Source organism: Typopeltis vanoorti, chromosome 7, assembly GCF_054136105.1.
Source record: "Typopeltis vanoorti isolate ZY-2024b chromosome 7, IOZ_Tvanoo_1.0, whole genome shotgun sequence".
In the NCBI taxonomy this organism is placed as follows: Eukaryota; Metazoa; Arthropoda; class Arachnida; order Uropygi; family Thelyphonidae; genus Typopeltis; species Typopeltis vanoorti.
In genome coordinates, this window is record NC_143555.1 from 53646480 (window position 1) to 53665647 (window position 19168).

At 33.2% G+C, this 19168-nt stretch overlaps 1 protein-coding gene across 1 annotated transcript in view; it reads left to right on the top strand.

Moving 5' to 3' along the window:
* The window catches only part of akirin, an 80725-nt gene extending 62620 nt beyond the window's left edge, over positions 1-18105 (top strand). The window contains exon 5 of the mRNA XM_090395260.1: positions 16562-18105. Coding sequence (XP_090251386.1) covers positions 16562-16572 — 11 coding nt within the window. The 3' untranslated portion in view covers positions 16573-18105. The remainder of the gene's footprint in view (positions 1-16561) is intronic.
* The last annotated feature ends 1063 nt before the right edge of the window (positions 18106-19168 follow it).

The window sequence follows — 19168 nt, forward strand, 5'->3', positions numbered from 1 at the left end:
AATATCTCCTTTTTCATCAAGAAAAATTTTTATATCGTTAATTAATACAAGAAATCATTCTAAAAATTGACTTCTGCTGAGCCAGCAAACATCATTGTACAACTGAAGTTTCCTATTATCATCTGCCTGTAATTGAAATAACTGCCATTGCAGTTTCCTCGAACAGAATTTACAATTTTAAATGTAATATCCAAAACATCTTTTGTGTTTAATCTTTTACTACGCAGTACTTGTTGGTGAATAATACAGTAGTACATTAAAAAATCTGGATATTTGTCATCGTTTTTACATAATGAAATGAAGTCTGATTTATTACCTATCATTGCAGGAGCACCATCAGTAGTAATAGACGCGGAAGTTTGTGTTATTTCACAAATTCATCAAATGCCGAAAAAATGTCTTTTCCCCTTAGTCCTTCCCAATAATGGTATAATTTTCAAAAGTTCTTCTTTACTTGAATAATCTTGAAATACCATTAACTGAGCAATATCAGTGAAGTCGTTTGATTCATCAAATTGTAATGAAAATGCAACATACTGATAAATGTCTGACATTAACCTGGCCTGGAAACTTTTCTCCAGCAATTGGACCTCTTGCTTCGGCAATTTGAAACCTTGTCTGTGGCCTAGAAGTAGTCTCGCATTGAGACACTCCTTTCTGGAAGCGGGAAACTCTTCTCTCAAGCAATGTGGATCCGGGCAGTCTCTCTGATGGCGACTCTGGACCGGGTGGCCTCCTTTCTGACAGCAATTCTAGAACCGGGACCCCTTCTGCGAATCGATGTGAGTCTTTCATTTTAAGTTTCAAGTTCGGCACGCCTTTTGTTCTTCTCCGCTTTCTTTTGATTGTAAGTTGCCGGCCATCAGAAAGTTGTTTGAACTCTTTCTGAGATGTTTACACTTAGAGCCTGCAAGCCTTCCTCATACATACAAGTTTCAATAACAATCTTTCTAATGCTGCCATGTACAGCTTTGGTGACATAAACATTTCCTTTGTTTTTAACACTCTAACATATTCTTATTAAAGCAGTATATATGTTACCACTAAAGTGCAGAAATCAGTTATTTTACAGATTAACTAGGGTGATCTGTTAAAGTGCAAAAATTGTTTCATTTCCTAAATTACCTAGATAATCTGCACATTACCTACTAGGCACTCGTTAAAGTGAAAATAAGATCTTTGTTTGAACAACAGCAACGTTTCTGTACGCTTAAATTAACATAATGTTACTTAAATTAAGGGGATATTAAATCCTGCATAGTTTTAAAACCGAATAAGAAACTCAAAGATCGGAATCAGAGAGTTTCTTGCCGATTATAGTAAACTATAAAGTATCGGCGACACTAGCGTTAGCCAATGCAAGTGATCCTAGTACGTAGTACAGAACCGGGCAACTCGTGGAGGAAGTTCAGATCGCTATTCTTAGGTATTTTCCATAATGTAAAAACACATTTCCTAGGAAATGTATGCTGTTATTACATTATGGAGGGAGGTCACTACCCAGACCGGTTTCAACCTTTTTTGAGGCTTCATCAGTGAGTAGCTAGACCTAATACCAAAGTGTATAGCGAAAAGAACTTATGTACTATGTGAACGAGTTTTCCAAACAGGTGCAACCATTAAGTTACTTATACAGTAAGTAACATAATGTTATTTATTTATTTTTCGATATCTAAAGAATCAAGTTAATACAATCAACAAATTAGTTGATAGAATCAATTAATTAAAACTATAATACAAAGAATCAAACGGTTTAAAATATTATTACAATTAAGGAAATGAATTTGCAAAATTCATTTCCTTAATTGTAGGGAAGGAGAGTTGGGAAAGGAAACGAGAGAAACAAACTTTTGAACTTTAACGATAAGGAAGCCGTTAATGTGCACATTACCTAGGTAAAATGCGGAAAACTCATGATTCCGCATGTTAACGGAGCAAATCAGTTAATCTGCAGATTAACTCGAAAGCCGTTAATGTGCACATTAACGGCTTTCGAGCTTTAGCGGTAACATATACAGGTAGCTTCAAAAGAGTTATTTACAAAATCATCTAATACAAACTATACCGAGACAAACAGTTTATTTTATCATATTCACTCGGCTTGCCGTTTCACTTCCACTGATCCAAATTAATTCATTTATCCGGACTTATAAGAAAATTACTGATTTGACAATTTTAACGAAAAATAAACAATAGCAATACACTTAATTAAAAATAATATAAAATATTATGTTTACAGTTTTAATTAAATTTGTAAGTAAGGAGGAATACACAAGAGATCGACTGGTTGAACACCCCTGACTTATGTCATTAGCCAGACTACCTCAGAATTTTTCATGGATCAAAACTTCATTGGCATTCTATCTTTTATCAAGTATTTACCCTCCTCTGCTATTAATCCCTATCGGCGATTTTAGAGCAATTAGCGGATTAACTGTGGTGGAGGACTTTTGAGTCATGTCTTTACATGTGCTGTGGTTCTTGGAATTTGCTTTACTGTACTAGGATATTTGATTTTTTTTTTTTTTTTTTTTTTTTTTTTTTTTTTTTCTGCACAATTTATTGTCTCTCTTTTCAATAATAGAAGTTTCACATCTGCGAAATAAATAACACTGGCCGCCAAAAAAAAATTTTTTTTCTGCTGATTATGATCTGACACTTGTTTTTTACTAATTTGGTTTTCGCTGATTTCAAATATCAAACCCATTTTTCTCTATCACATCAGGTTTTTCTTCTGTGGCATTTTCTTTTTGCTAATTTGTAAGTTTTTGATAGTTTTAAGGAGGCAGTACTATTTAGAAGATCAAAAAAATCAATTGTTTAATATTATTTTCTGAAAGTATGTATGTTTAAAAATCTCTTCCTAACTTTTTATGAAGAAATTCGAAAATTTCCCGAAGATATAGCCTATTATTTAAAGCGGCGCGCAGATCAGAATCGGAGCGCTCACTGCTCTCGCTTGTTAGTAAACGAATAAATGCGTAAGAACCTGCAATGGCACGTACTGGCGCTTTGAATGCAAGAGATAACCGACCTAATACATTTAGGTGATGACAACTGCCTAAAACAAATGAATGCTATATGCGTCATAGCGGACAAGGAACGATCGAAATCAGTCAATCGTTAATCGATCGTGAAAGTATGATGAGTGCTTATAACGTTTCAATAAAGTCTCTGGTTTTTTTTGTTTTTTTTTTTTTGTCTTGTTAATTGCATGTTAGTTGGCAGTGAAGAAAATACATGTCTACTACTCGAAAATGTGTTAATAGTGTAGATTCCTTCTGCTACATTTGTGGCAGCTTTACTGTTCCCAGTCAAAGGACAAATATCACTGATTTTGTTAAGAAAGTGTACTTTGCATACTTTGATGTAAAACTTGCAGATCAGGACAATTCATGGGCTCCAAATAAAGTACGTAAGTCGTGTAGAAAATTTACAACAGTAGAGCAAGGGAAAACGCCAAAAATTAGCTTTTGGCATTCCAATGATTTGCCATGAACTGAAAAATCATGTAGATGATTGCTATTTTTGTTTAGTTCAGACTTCTGGTTATAATAAGAAGAATAAGAAAAAAATTGTGTATCCAAATCTCGATACAGCAGTTTGGCCAGTTGCTCATTCCAATGAAATAGCCGTGCCAATTTATAAAGGACTTCCTTTACTTGAGAACGAGCATGATCGGAATATGCCAGATGTTCTCGAGGAGCAAGACCCGGATGTTGATTTAGACAATGAAAATTTAATTTCTAGTTCTGGACCGCAACGTTTTACTCAAGCAGAATTGAATGACTTAGTAAGAGATTTGGGCCTATCAAAGGAATCATCGGAATTGTTAGCTTCAAGATTAAATGAAAAACTTACTGGAGCAAGATACGAAGATAACTTTTTATCATAGCAGGGAAAGTAATCTTGTACAATATTTTAAACAAGAGTGTGGGTTTGTTTACTGTAACAATGTGTCAGGTTTACTAACTGAAATGAGTGTTGTACAATATCATCCAAATGAGTGGCGTTTATTTATCGACAGTTCAAGCAGAAGTCTTAAGTGTGTCTTACTACACAATGGGAATGTATATGGCTCAATTCCTATTGGCTATTCAGTCCACTTAAAGGAAACATATGAGGACATTAAAAAGGTTCTGAAGTTATTAAAATATATAGACCATAACTGGATCATCTGTGTGGATCTTAAAATGGCGAACTTTTTACTTGGCTTTCAAAGAGGATATACAAAGTTTCTGTGTTTTCTATACTTCTGGGATAGTCGAGATAGAAACCAACACTGGAGTCGGAAACATTGGCCTCCTAGAATATCCTTAAATGTTGGAGAACAGAACGTTATAAATCAACCTTTAATCGACAGAGAAAAAATCATTTTTCCACCTCTACACATCAAACTGGGTCTTATGAAGCAGTATGTTAAAGCTTTAGATTTACAAGGTGACTGTTTCCAATACATATGTGAAAAATTTCCACGACTTAGTTATGAAAAAATTAAAGCTGGTGTATTTGATGGACCGCAAATTAGAACTTTAACACTTTCATTGCCAAGCTGAAAATTGGAATTTCGTGTGGTGGCCAAATTTTTTATATTTTTTTATTTAGTTAGAGACGTCAATGCGATAACGCGTGATTGGCCGTTTGGTGAGAACTCGCATCGCGTGATTGGCAATGAACATGTTAATGAGAGACCCAAATTTCATCAACTCTATGAACGAAATTGAGAAAGAGGCCTGGACTTCATTTACGATAGTTGCAAATAATTTTCTTGGAAACAAAAAAGTGTGCAATTTGTTTCCAATCTGTTTCTGATCTGCACACCGCTTTGAATAATAGGCTATATCTTCGGGAATTTTTCGAATTTCTTGATAAAAATTTAGGAACAGATTTTTAAAAGTACATACTTTCAGAAAATAATATTAAAAAAATCGATTTTTTTGATCCTCTAAATAGTACTGCCTCCTTAAAGCTATCAAAAACTTACAAATTAGCAAAAAGAAAATGCCATAGAGGAAAAACCTGACGTGATAGAGAAAAATGGGTTTGATATTTGAAATCAACGTACCCAAATTAGTAAAAAACAAGTCTCATAAAAGTCAACAAAAATTGTGTTGGACTATGTAATCAATCCTGAAATGACCACAGATTTTTTGCAATGAATATATTTTAGTAATAGTAAATTTCCTTCATTTACTGACAATATAGATTCTTTTTCTCGAATTTTTATCAGAGACTCTAAGCTTTTTTCTTTTGTAGGATGCACATTACTGTAATATCCAGTGCTTAACCACTATAGATATTTTGAAAATATAATAGGAAAGATATCCTGTATGGAATGATTCGAAATTTATGCTCATTTTTAAGATTTTTTTTTACTGCAACTCCCCCCTCCTCTCCTGGCCTGGAACTCAGTTACTTAACAACTTTAAATTTCTACTGGTTTGAAAGTTTTCAGACAGTATTCAAAATCTCTTATTTCAGTTTATCGTTTTGACCAAAGAAATAATGTTGTATATTTGAAGCTTCTAATTCTGTACTCTTTCTTTGCATCTGAAATCAGCTGTTCACCTGTCTGCTGAAATTATTCTAAGATTTAGAAATACTATGCTATATTTTCAATATATAAAACTGTTTATGCATACTACACAAAAGAAAGTTCAGTAGTGTTATTTTTGTTTGTTTTTCTTTAAAAAAATCTAAATATTATTACTTCTGCTGCTGGTTGCTATTTCTGAAATAATCTAAGTCTTAGAAATACTTGATAAGATTCTCTTAGCTGGAAGAAAAGCTAAAGGCTTATTACTCTCAGTGCTATTGAGAAAGGAAAGAGAGAACACTAAAGTTCCTCAAGCTGTAGTGCAGAATACATCAAGAATGTTATTTCCTTTTCGATTGTTGATTACAGATATCCTAACAGAAATACTGACATTTCTTTTACATGCTGATACATTATTTATGCCAAAATAATTTCCTTACTTTATAATGATCAGTTTCACGTTTATTATCGAAAAATTATAAATTATTTCATACAATTATCTTGAAAAATAGGATTTGAATTATTTTAAAAGAAAAGGTGCATATGCGTTTCATAATCTTGTTTTTGGGGGTGGGGGGTGGATATACACCTTTTTTCAATTTGCAGTTATTTCAGAGAATTTATTTCATAAATCTTCGCAAGACAACTGTTACAAACTTAAATCACTTGGGGTACCCATTCATTTTAGTGTAAAATAGTAGCAAAGGTTTAGTTACTTTAGATATCTAACCTAGAAGAAAATGCTATGTCTGCTGATATTAGAATGTTACGTGAATAATTTTTTCTGACATGATTTCTCTATTTGTCATTGTAACCAATTTCGAGATTTTTTCCCTCCTGCATACTCTGTTATATGCAGTGATTTCTTCTTTATACTAAAAGAAAAAAAAATCAGATAACAGAAGAAAAATATATATTTTCTTTTCCACTGGGTGAATTTACAATGTTCTTTCTTTGTGTTTTGAAGAGAAATTGCAAATGATTTCTTACTATTTTTGCCATTATAACATCTGATATAATTATAAGAGTGACATTTTACCGTTTTTCTCCCACACGAGAAACAGAAATAAGGTAGTAATAATATTGTTGATTCTGTCAAACTTCATTGTAGCAGAAATTTTTAATACAAAACTTTGTAATATATATATATATAGCTCCGAAACAAGAAATTTGGTTCCCATATCACATCACTGTTGAGTGTTGGCAAGGTGAAAATTTTCACGTTATTATTTATATATTTTATTTATTTATTTTTTTTGGTGAAATAGTTTACCTGGTATACTCTTTCCAGTTCAATAGGAACTGGAAAGAGTATTCCCGTTCCTCTTATATTTTATTCCTTCGAAAATATGAAAATATAATTGTGTTATAAAAAGAACTTAAAAATTCACCTTCAAGATGAAAAGGAAACAGTACATTCACGTATTCCTCCATCAATATTTGTAGTCCTGAAAAGAAACATTTTTTATTTCATACTGTTCAGAATTTAAAATTCTTGAACAGTGTGGAACACTCTAAAGCAAGGGTAAACACACAAAGCAGTTTTACACTCAGGGCACCAGATTTTTTCCTTTCTGATATTTTTTTTTATTACATACATAACATTTTTGTGCAGTTTTTTTTTTTTTTTTTTTTTATTAGCTGTTGGTGGTAGATTTTCGGGATAATGGTTGGAGTTAGAAGCGTTCAACCTCAGATGTCTGGCAGGATTGCCTGTTTCTCTGCTTGCTGAAGAAGGCACATGTGCATGCAGCATTGCTTTCGCAATTTCTATTCTGTATTCTAGATATGTTATGGTAGACAAACATTTTTTCGTGTGCAGGAGGAAACTGTTCCAAATAACAAAATCCAATATATGTCCAAGCACTTTTTTGTAATATTTTTTATGCTGTTTCCTCATTACAGAGTAGAATGCTAGCTGTTGAAGGCGAAGGCTCCAACTTTTCTGCATCGCACGAAGTTTCCTTTGCTTACCCTGAATGTTACTGCTGCTTGCCATCTCGTAAATGAATTGTGTCTTGGGTATACTTACTAATTATTCCTTTCTGCCCAGCTCTAAGCTAATGGAGATTACTAACCCACCCCCACTGAGAAGCAGAACAATAGAACATGCAGCACACTAAAGAGCCTCGAGCAATATCTGAATATTTTACAGGCAGAAATTATTTGTTTTGGTTTTTCCATCTTTCTTTATTCTGATATTGCATTTGAAGGATGACAGTGATTTTAAATATTAATTTCGCCTATTACCGAATATCACATAATTTCCTGATTTATGATTTGCTAATTTATAATAATCACCACATAGTTTCTGTATCGAAAAATTAAAGTTATGTGGAGCAATTACTAGAGAGAAATAACAAATTAAATAAAAACTGCACCTACGTTTCATAACAGTTTTCGGGTGTGTGATAGTGATGCAACGGGGGGTGGGGGGGTGCTAAACTATCAAAGGCGAAATAAAGTTCAATTCTATTGTAAAAATATGGAAATGAAATTTCACATTTGATATACATATTTTGAATGATAAAATATAAGCAAATGTATCACTTACTTTAAAAATTGGAGTATAATATCTGAATTATACAGAAAATATATACATATAAATTTAAATCATAACTGTTAATTTCATTTTGTAATGGCCAATCATACAAGGAAACCAAGAAAGTGAAAGTACAAAGATAAAAAAAAAAATCATCTAACGCCTTTTTATTCCCGTATACGGGGAGTAGGCGAGGCCAATTTAGCCCTATCTAACTTTTGGAGACTGAGTGGGCAGTTCAATCTCCACTGGTACCAATCAGAGATAGATAGCCCAAGGCTATCACTAATTAAGCGGTACGCAGTGAAGAGAGACGGCTCAAATGTGCCACCATCTCGTGGTCCCTAACCCTAACACAATATATTTAATGTCTGAAATAATGTGGGTTCTACGGTTGATTTTCTTGAGTTTACAGGACGAAAAACCTGAGTTTCCGGGAGGAAAAACCCGATTACCCGTGCCAGAGATCGACTAACTCGGGAACCGGTCGAAAAAAGGCTTAGAAAAATTTCATCTAGTCGCCGACTAGACTCGAAACCGAGTCTTCCTTCATGCGGCCAAGCGCCGTGGTGTGTAAACGCCACATCCACTGAGCTACACAGTACAAAGAACAGTCTAGTATTATTATTATTTGTGACACCTCTAAAGAAAAAAAATTAGTGATATGATTAAAGCATTTCATGTTATTCTCTATAAAGCAAAGTTACTCAAGCGTGTCCTAGAGTGAAATCTGTGAAGTATTATTCGATTTCGATGATTTAGAACAACAATAAAAATAACATAAAATAACGTCAGCAAGCCAGTTTTCTTTTCTTTTTTTTTAAATAATATTTAAAATAATTATCGTGAATTAATTTCTTCGAGAACAAATTAATGTTTTGTCAAGTAAGCGATTAGAAAAAAATTAGCGCAAAAAAATTAAGAATAAAATTAGTTCTCCAAGGTAAGGCTATATTTAAGTGAAGAAATTATGCAAGGATCTTTATTTTGTTCAGACATTAAAATTGGATTGTACAATAAAAAGAGAAAACAAAAATATAAATAATTTCTCTATTTTTAGTCTATCCTATATAACTAAGATCCAGTTACCCAGCATAGAATAAGGAAGTGCGTTTCTTGTTATATGGCAACTGAGAGGCAGCTACGAACGCGAGATAATCCGATTAACCGTTCTCTTCAGCTTGAGGGTTTATCACACCTTCTAATGGACATGATGGTCAAATTGCACTTCTTATCCCTGTCCTTTCAACAGGTGGGCTGAATCATATCCAGATTTAGCTGGACGTCTATAGACGTCCTGGCCATTTGGGAGGTTAAATACACTTACTCTTCAATTCATTGGGAACATTCTGCCTCATTATTTTTCCTTGGTCCTGTTTACACAGCTTCTTTATTAGGATGGGTTGCTCGCCCTTTGCTCAACCCTCACCTTATCTATCCAGGCTTGGAACCAGCATGATGTGGCACAGTAACATCATGGCTAGTTTGTCATTGATACACTGCTTATAAATGATTATAACTTATCAGAATGCATAAAATTATCTCCTTCAGATATTGTCACAATAATTAATATAATAATCTCAGCCAATTTTTCTAAATAATATTTAACAGGTTTTCAGACTTCCTATGGGCCAAAAACATCGGTGATCAGTGGTCAATTCAGTGAACTTTTTTCTCACACACATAGAGAATCACTTTCTATTTCTCTCTCTCCTCCTCCTCCCCTTCCCCATTGGACATCTCCTACTATTCTAGATACTTTGATATCTTAATCGCCAATAGAGATGCCATAAAACTGTTACATTCTCTAAACACATTTAGCCCTAGATTATGGTGGTTCACAATATGAGGAAGATAAATCTGTACAGTTTTTTTAAAATTTAACCTGAACTAGATCTGATTGTCATTAACACTAACATATATCATAAACTTACAAATATTGACAGTTATTTGCATTTTTATTTGTATCACCCATACCATGAGAAATCAGTTATATTAACACGAATACCTACAAATATTCATCATCAACCACAGCCATAAACCAAGAAATCATGTACCTGAAAGATATCTTCCTCAACTAAAAATTATGCCGTCTAGTTTGTCCAACGCATATCTCGTTTTCCCAAAACAAAAGTTCAAAATGTTTGTACAGTCTTAAAATTCCCATATATTCAAAGCATCTACAACTAACAAATGCATCCTCGAATATTCAAATTACAAAATTACTAATACTAATAGACTATAAAACTTATGAAAACATCATCTGACATTATTTTGGCATACCTTATCTTGCCTATTCTCTTCGCTCCCTGCGAAGCATAGGGCATCATCATCAACCACTGACGATTCGATGCTTCTTTTTTGATCTCTTTCCAGGAACATCCCAGCCATCTTGACTCTGTTTCTAGTTCTCTATGTTATCCTGGGTTTCCTCTTGCCTTGGGGATTCCATTCTAGTGAAAATTTTGCTATTTCTTTATCTGAGTTCCTGATTATGTGACCTATCCAGTTCCATTTTCTTTTAGTGATTTCATATCTGATGCTGGTTTGACCTGTTCTCTCCCAAAATTCTGTTTGTTATTTTATTTGGCCAGTATATTCCTAGTATCTTCCTCAAGCATTTGTTTATATAGACCTGTATTTTATTTATGTTTTCCTTTGTTAATGTCTCAGTCCATATAGTAAAACTGGTTTAACATTAGTGTTAATGAACTTAATTTTGGTTTTTAATTTTATTTCTTTGGACCCCCAAGTTTTCTTCATCATACTGAATGCAATCTGTGCTTTCTGGGTTCTATTTTGTATGTCCTGTTTGGTTCCTCCTTAAGTGCTAAACACTGATTCCAGATAGATAAAGTTATCTACCTGTTCCAGTGTTTTCCCTAGTATTTCAAAGACTAATTTTTGTTTGGAGTTTCTTCATTACTTTAGTCTTGTTGTGATTTATTTTTAATCCACATTTATTTGCTTCCTGGTTTAAATTATCTATTTTCTTGTAGAGGTTTTGATGTTTTTGTGTCAAAAGACATATCGTCTGCAAAATCCAGGTCACTGATTTTATTTGACCATCTCCACTGAATGCCAATTCTTTTTTCAGATGTTTTCCTCTTCACCCAATCAATAACAATCAGAAAGATCGGGGAGAGTATACATCCTTGTCTTACACCTGTGTTTGTTGTAAATGGTTCTGATAGTTTGCCATTATTTATTATTTGTATTTTTCTTGAGTTTTCTTTGTTATATTTATGGTTTTCTGAGGAATCCTGTAGTGCTTCATTAACTTCCATATAGTCTTTCTGTCTATGGTATCAAATGCACGTTCAAAGTCGATGAATCCCAAATACGTTACTCTGCCGCTCTATTGATTGTTCAACAATTATTCTTAATGTTATTATCTGGTCAGTACAAGATCTGTCTGGCCTGTTCTTTCCTCAGTTTAGTTTCTATTTTGGCACAACATAATATATAAATTTCACTGTCAATCAGGCTGCAACAAAAACCTTGCATTGGCTGTTAGTTAAAATTGCACACTTAATTGAACATTACCATAATTGTAATATTCATCTACCATACTGTTAACATCTGCAGCAAAGATGAGATACAAACAAAAGAATGAAAATGGTGTTAACAAAAATCCCACTGAAATATCTGTGCTGTACAATTAAAACACATCCCTCAAATTGATAAGGTTATTAGGGATTTCCAAAATAATGAAAGCAAACTATGCTGTTTTGAATTGTTGAAAGAACCATTTAATATGCTATAAGCTTAAAAGACCCCATCTAATTTATTGGTTTTTATCCTTTTCATTTATTTATGCTTCAATCTTGTTGTTTTATCTTATTTATTGATTTTTCATATCTTCCCATTTCAAATGTAATGTGTTATTTTCGTTAGCATTGTAAAATTTGGTATCAAATTTGCATCATCCTTATCCCAAAACTTCAGTTATGTTGTAAGTCAGGTCAGCAACCTTTTTAATATGAAGGGCACAATACTCTGGGTACCATGACGCTCGTGGGTGCTGCATTGCCGACTCCTCCTGATTTAAATAATTAAGCTTAAAATTACAATTGGCATGAATGGTTTTGAAATGTCTTTCTATATTACTTTTTTTAGAAATAGCCACACTATTATTGCATAATAAACAAATATATTTGCCATTATGATTGATAAAGCAAGGCATACATGCTAATTATTAAAGTGAATATTCTTTAACCGTTAAAGAATATTCGTGTTAACAATTAGCATGTATCTGTCAGATCAGATGCGAGCGCCTGAGTGGATGAGAGACCTGATCATAAGTAATTTGAGTTGTTGACGTCATCTAGTTATTAATGCGACAGCTCTCACTACCCTTCACACCATTTCTAAACATTGTTAGAACCCTTTGTTTTTCAGTATGTGTGTTTGTTGAATTACTCCCGCTATCGGTGCAAATACTTTGGTTTACAAAGATATTTCTAACCAAGGGTTAGAAATATCTTTGTAAACCAAATGGATGTCATGAGTCCTCCATAATTTTAAAATTTTATATTGCAGTCTTCATATTAAAAAGGTTGCTAAGCTCTGCAAGATGTGTTTTACATTTATGGAAAATACTAAGGAAAGAGGTCTGGAGCTTGCTCCACCTTTACTACGAGTTGCCCATAAGGCACTATTTATGCTTGCATCCGCCGAAACTTTTAGTTTCTATATATTTGGCATAAAACTTTTAATTTCTATATTTGGCTATGAAATAATGTTGAATTCAATATTCACTTAATTTGTACCATTATGTATTATATTTGCAGTGTTTTTTCTTTGCTTTCTTGCATTTTAGCATGTACTATTAATCAATGTATCTCTCAGATATACTCATCTACGCTGCAAAATTACCGCTGTGAGCTCCAAAGCAGTTTACAATGATTTCTCTGAGGGCACCTAAAAATTCACTGCGGGGAGCCATGTAGCCTGCAGGCACTGTGTTGCCAACCTCTGTTCTAAGTTATTCTTTCTGATGGTATAAAATTCAAATTAGCAATTATTTCTTTAATGGTAATTTATCTTAGGCAACACAAACTTGCTAGCGCTGTAGAAAGTCTTATCACTCAGTGGGTTACAAAGTATATTATACGTGACAAGAAATTATATTCTTGATTTATCCCTTTACCCAAGCATAAGCAAACATAGTATGCACATAAAGTATCTTCACAACTAATCTGCTTATATATAGAGGCAGTTGACTTTACATCAGTTTCCTCGGTATCCTATAATGCAAAAAAGATTATGGGAAGGGTCACTACCCAAACCGATTTCAACCTTTACTGAGGTCTCATCATTGGGAGGTATTAAGGGTATCTCCATTCCAGTTAAGTTACACAGATATTTTTTTATATCTGATTTTGAAGTGATTTGAAATGCTTTTCGAAAGCTTACATTGTATGTGGAAGGGTTTTTTTTTTTTTTTTTGCTAATTTTGAAAATTTTGCAGTTTGTGGAAGGACAAGATTTGCCTGCATTCGTAAAGAATTGTATATTTTTTACTTGTTCCTAGGAATTAACAATCTTTATCTTTGTCACTCTAGACTACATACTTATAGGTGTCACAAGAAAAAGTTCATTTTTTTTTAAGTATAGAAGAGTGTGTAATAGTTGTTAGCTTTATGTAGTTCGTATTTTTATATTATAGTTACATATAAAATTGTGGAAGACATATTTCCTTAATCCTAAACAGATTTATATCAGCACCAAAGTTTCAAATAAGTGCATATGAAACACCAAGTGAATGGGCCTGATGATAAAACCTGTTTAAATAACAAGGGGGGGGGGGTAAATAAAACTTCACATATTCCACTAAAAAGATAGAAGCTAATTTGGCACAACCAGACCACATTACACTTTCGTCACTGTCATAGCTGATGTCTGTTCCTTGCTTTAGAAAAGGAAATTTGTTTCCATGGCTGGATGATTGAATAAGTAGTATCTCAGCTCTCCAGCTAATAGATTGTGGATTTAAATCCACGATTGAATATCTTTGTCACACCAAGATATTCACTTGTCAGAAACCATCATCCTGCTTATTTAAGGCCTGGAGAAAATCCCACGTACATATAATAAAAAACTCATTATTAATATTATAAGTTTACAACCTTTCATGGGTAAAAGTTGACAGAAGAGATGACTGGAGATACAAATATTTACCTTGGACTGCTTTAGCAAACATACTAGAGGGTAACACATAGATAACTGTAAGAGTTCAGCTTGGAGTGAAGAGAGGCTCTGATTTAAGCAAGTATTTAATAGAAAATTGTTTTGGGGCAGCAAAAATAGTAATCGCACACCATAGAAGAGTAGTAGTAATGAGCCATTGAGATAATTCCATTTGGTATCATACATAAGACATGAAAATGAGTGGGTTTATAGAAAGGGAAGGGAAGATTATGCCGAGAGGCGAGCTGGCTAAGAAAATGTCTGTTGTGTTTGGAGGATAGGGAAGATTTTCTAGTATTCTGATAAGATGGACAACAGTTTGTATTAGATCAGTGGAGTTAGAAAAAGGAAGCCACCTTTGGTCATTAACAGGGAAGATGATTTTGGTAATCAGGCTGAAGAAAATAAAGCCTCAAATTCTGGATGCTTTTTAGAATTTGGAGAACAATAAAGAGACAGATTTGTACAACAAAGTATGACAGAATACTTTGATGCAGAGTACATAATAAAGGAAGAATTTTAGGTTTGGCATTCTGATATTTAATGCCATATCTAATAAAAATAAATGCTTCTTTTTTATGGAAGGAATTGCATCAAACCTAGTTTGCATAGTTAAGGCAGATAGTAATTAAGGCTGCCAATTAAAAGTTGTCAAAATGTTTTAACAAAGTTTTAAAACAAATAAAAGTTGAGCAGCTCTCAGATGCGAACTGTAGACTAAAATATACAAACATTATTCAAGAAAAAATGAAAGAGTTTGAGAACAGGAATCAGATCTTGTAGATTCAGTAGCAAGCTCTGAAGGAAACATTGATTGATTCTGCCAGAGAGGCATGTGATGAGGTTGTCTGCAAGGATAGAAAAATCAGAACTCCCTGGTGGACACAGGAAGTTAGAGGTAGTCCTTCAGATGCTTAGAGCTTTTGTCAGTTTACCATTTTTATACCTTTATAAAATATATGTTTTGTACAACATACAAAACAATTTCAGAGATTGCGTTAAAAATAACCCACATTGACCACAGTTCTGCATAACTGTGGTCCTAAGACAGTCTGTCAAGAATGATCACTGTCATCTGAGAAGACTCATATGGACAAACAGAACACTTACTGTGTGCAGCAATTGACCAAAGCATTTAATGAAGACTGTTCACCCATATCTTACTGAGCTATGCACATAGAATTGAAGAGGATCAGTATTGCCAGTTGCATGCCTATATGGAAACCACTGCTTTCTGCGAAGAACCAGAAAGTTCGTCTACAGTGGTATCAGAAACATCATGAGTGAATACTGGAAGACTGGAAAAAAAAGTTGTGGTCTGAATCATAGTAGACCTGTATTCTGTACTAATGGCAGGCAGAGAGTTTGGCAGGAGTCCCATGAAGCAATTGAACAGTGTCCTCCAAGGAATATATCAGACCAGACCATTGTTGCCAATCAAGTCCATCAAGCAGGTGATGATTGTTTCATGGGCAACAATACTACTGTCCATTCCATCGCGCAAGAATTGTTCAGCAGTAGTTCAGTGAGAATGACAGTGACGTCCCTGACCACCACAAAGCCTGTATCTGAATCCCCATTGAGAATATATGGCATATATTAGAAAAACAGATCTGGGAGCAAAGTCCTCTTTCATCAAATCTGAGCCAATCATAGCAGGCATTCACCAGATTATCTGGTGAATGTTATAGGCATGAATGCAGTCCAACACATTGTGGAATCTATGCCAAACCGCATATATTCTGTAATTCAGGTTAAAGAAGGTCCAGCACCGTATTAAATAAGTTCTAATTCGGTGACCACCATATGTGTAATATAATAAAATATATAACATACAGGAATAAATTATATATTTTCTCTTACATGTGTGAAGCTGTTATTTAAAAATTATATTGTTTTCATTACTAACAGGAAAATATATCCTTCATAAGTTACATTAATATCACCCTGCTTGATGTATGAATTCCTGAGTCCATAAATTGTATTTTACTAATCTATTCATTAGCTCCAGACATTGTTTTAAAATCCAAAACATGCAAGTTTTGTTGCACTGCTACTAATTTGTGAAGTGTTTCTAAAGATGAATTGCATGCTCATTAAGTTTCTGTAGTTCTGAGTTTAGGGATTAAATTTTAGAATTCTTGACATAATTAGATGTTATGTTTTTAGCTCAATTTCTTAATTTTATTCATCCTAAATGTTGTAAATATTAAATATTGCACTATCAGTAGTTTATATTTCAGTAATGAGGGATGTTTAGTCATTAAAAAAATCTCTTAAATTTCTTTCAGATTTGTCATAAACAGTGGATGTCTGATTTTAGTGAAAGGATCCTTTATTGTGGGATTGTGAGAACAGTGTGAAAAATTAATAAATTTACAAGTGAGGGACAGGACATAACCTTCTACTTGTGAAGCATGTGTTGCCTTTATATTGACCTAGTTAAGTGCTGTGGAATTGAAATATTAGCATCACTAGTTACTGGATGCACAAGAAAGTTTAGAAGTGGATGGTTTTGGCTCCATCTTTGAGCCACTAGCACATTAACTTTTTTATATATATATACATATATATATGAAAATTAATTCTAGGTCAGTAGTATAATAGCCATCAAGTGGAAGCCGTTAAATGTCACTTATTTGAGTGACTGAGACTGGACTCATTGAAATACAACAAAATACAGGTTTTTGCTGTTATGGAAGATGTCATGTCAGTACCTAATTAATTTTTTTTTTCTTTTTTGATTCCGCTCTTCATCTCAAGAAAATTATTTCACCACCTTGAAATGTGTTTTAACTTGGACAAGACTATGTAATTTGGATATGGATTCCTTGTGCCATGTATCATAGTGTTACAGAAAACTAAATTTTGCTTATGACATTTTGTTTTTGTAATATAAAAGGCTATTTGAAAGAACAGTAGTGTTTTCAATTAATGTGTACCAGAATTATGTATTAGACTGACTGATCTTATTTTTCTCAATTATTCACTAATGAAAAATACTGTTTCTTCTTACAGTCCAACTGTTTTACATTACAAATTAATATAGGGTAGTTTTTGTTACAGGGAGCATAATGAAAGTGACACATGTAATGTTTTTCAAATATTGGGGGGGGGGGGCAATTCTGAAATAACTACTTTTTTTTGTGTGTGTATGTTCATAAAATTTTGAAATACAATTTTGCCAAGATTTTTGTACTTGAGAGAACCTGTTAATATCACTGAAGTATAAGATGGAAGGAAAGAGAGCTAAAGAGAAACTGATGAAAAAAGACGTTTTTAAAAATTTGAAATATATTATGTTCATAGAAATTTAGTTCCACTGTTCTTTCTCTGCAATGAAATCAATGTTAAATTGTTAACATAATTTGTAGGATGAAATTGGCACTTGTATTATCACGTGAATATTATGCTTGTTTGTTGCATCTTGTATTTTTGGGAAATAGCCTTCATTCATCAAGTATTTCTATAACCTAGATTCATACTATTATTACATCATAGCTTAAAAAAAATCAACAAAAATGCTTGAATGTACTAAATAGTAAGTCTGAAAATGATATATATTCTGCAAAAAAAAAAAAAAAAAAAAAAAAATCTTTCCAGAACATTGAAACAGCATTTGCAATCTTGAGAAAATAAAAAAAAAAAAATCAAAATTAAAAAGATCTGATGGCAGAAATGGATTTTCATGCATCTTTCATAGTGTGTTTACATAAATCATATGTTTAGGGACTTAATTCTACTAATATTTTAAAGAATTTCTTTTAAAATATCTTATTACACACAAAACTGCTGAATAATTTTTAGAGGTATTCATAAAATATTTTGGATTTTGTATGTGTCAGTACTTTTTGTTTGTACCTCTAAATTCTCAGAACATCATTACAATAAACAGGTGATTTAACTACAAAATACATCCAATAATCTGAATACATTGCTCATATCCTGAATGTTTTTTCATATACTACATGTGTTATATATATATATATATATATATATATATATATATATATTAGAGAATAAATTTTAAATGACTTTAAACCGAGATAAAATATTAAATTTTAATGATACAACTAGTTTCAGCCTTTTACAGCCTCCTTCAGGAATCCACTAAAGGTAGAACACAGTAATAAAAATTTGAAGTTACAAAAAACTGAGAATTACAGGCAAAAATGCAATACATAATTGACACAAAAACGTATTTTTCAAATCGTTCTATCTAACGTGCTATTGTTTGTTGTATGCGTGCTTGGAGGTTCTCGTGAATGCCAATATTGAACAACTGCAGTATGGCTATCAGGGATGTTATAACTCAATTGCTGTTCAAATGTTCAGGATTAAGGAGGATTTCTCTGGACTACACGATTTTCCTTTCAAACTCATCACTACAGCGAAAAATGTTTTCGGATTTATCCCAGCAAACTGAGTGACTGTAGATCGTCATGAGGGTTATTAGAGAAAAGAACATGACTGGATAGCGCAGATGCATGTGATCTTTTATAGGAGATGCTCCTCAATATGCAGTTCAACAGATTTGTTAGTCTGTCCAAAATAAGGAATATTACAGTCGCACCATAACTTGTGTCATGATACAGAAAGACAGACTGGACTGCTGTTCAGGACATGTACACAAAGACATAAGCAAGAAAAGCCTCAATAACTATCATTGATAGTGATATCTTCTGGTTTGGGACATAGGTCAATCAGTGGTCAAGTGCAAACAAATAAAATAAACCTCTGAGACACAGCAGTTAGTAAAATGGATGCAAGGAGAGAAAAATCAGAACTCCATGGTGAATATAGAAGGTTCAAAGAGGCAGTCCAGCAAAAGAAGAGTGGATTGAAAGCTCTTAGCAAGTAAGTTGGTGTGTGCGTGTCGTGAGAGATTACAAAAAATA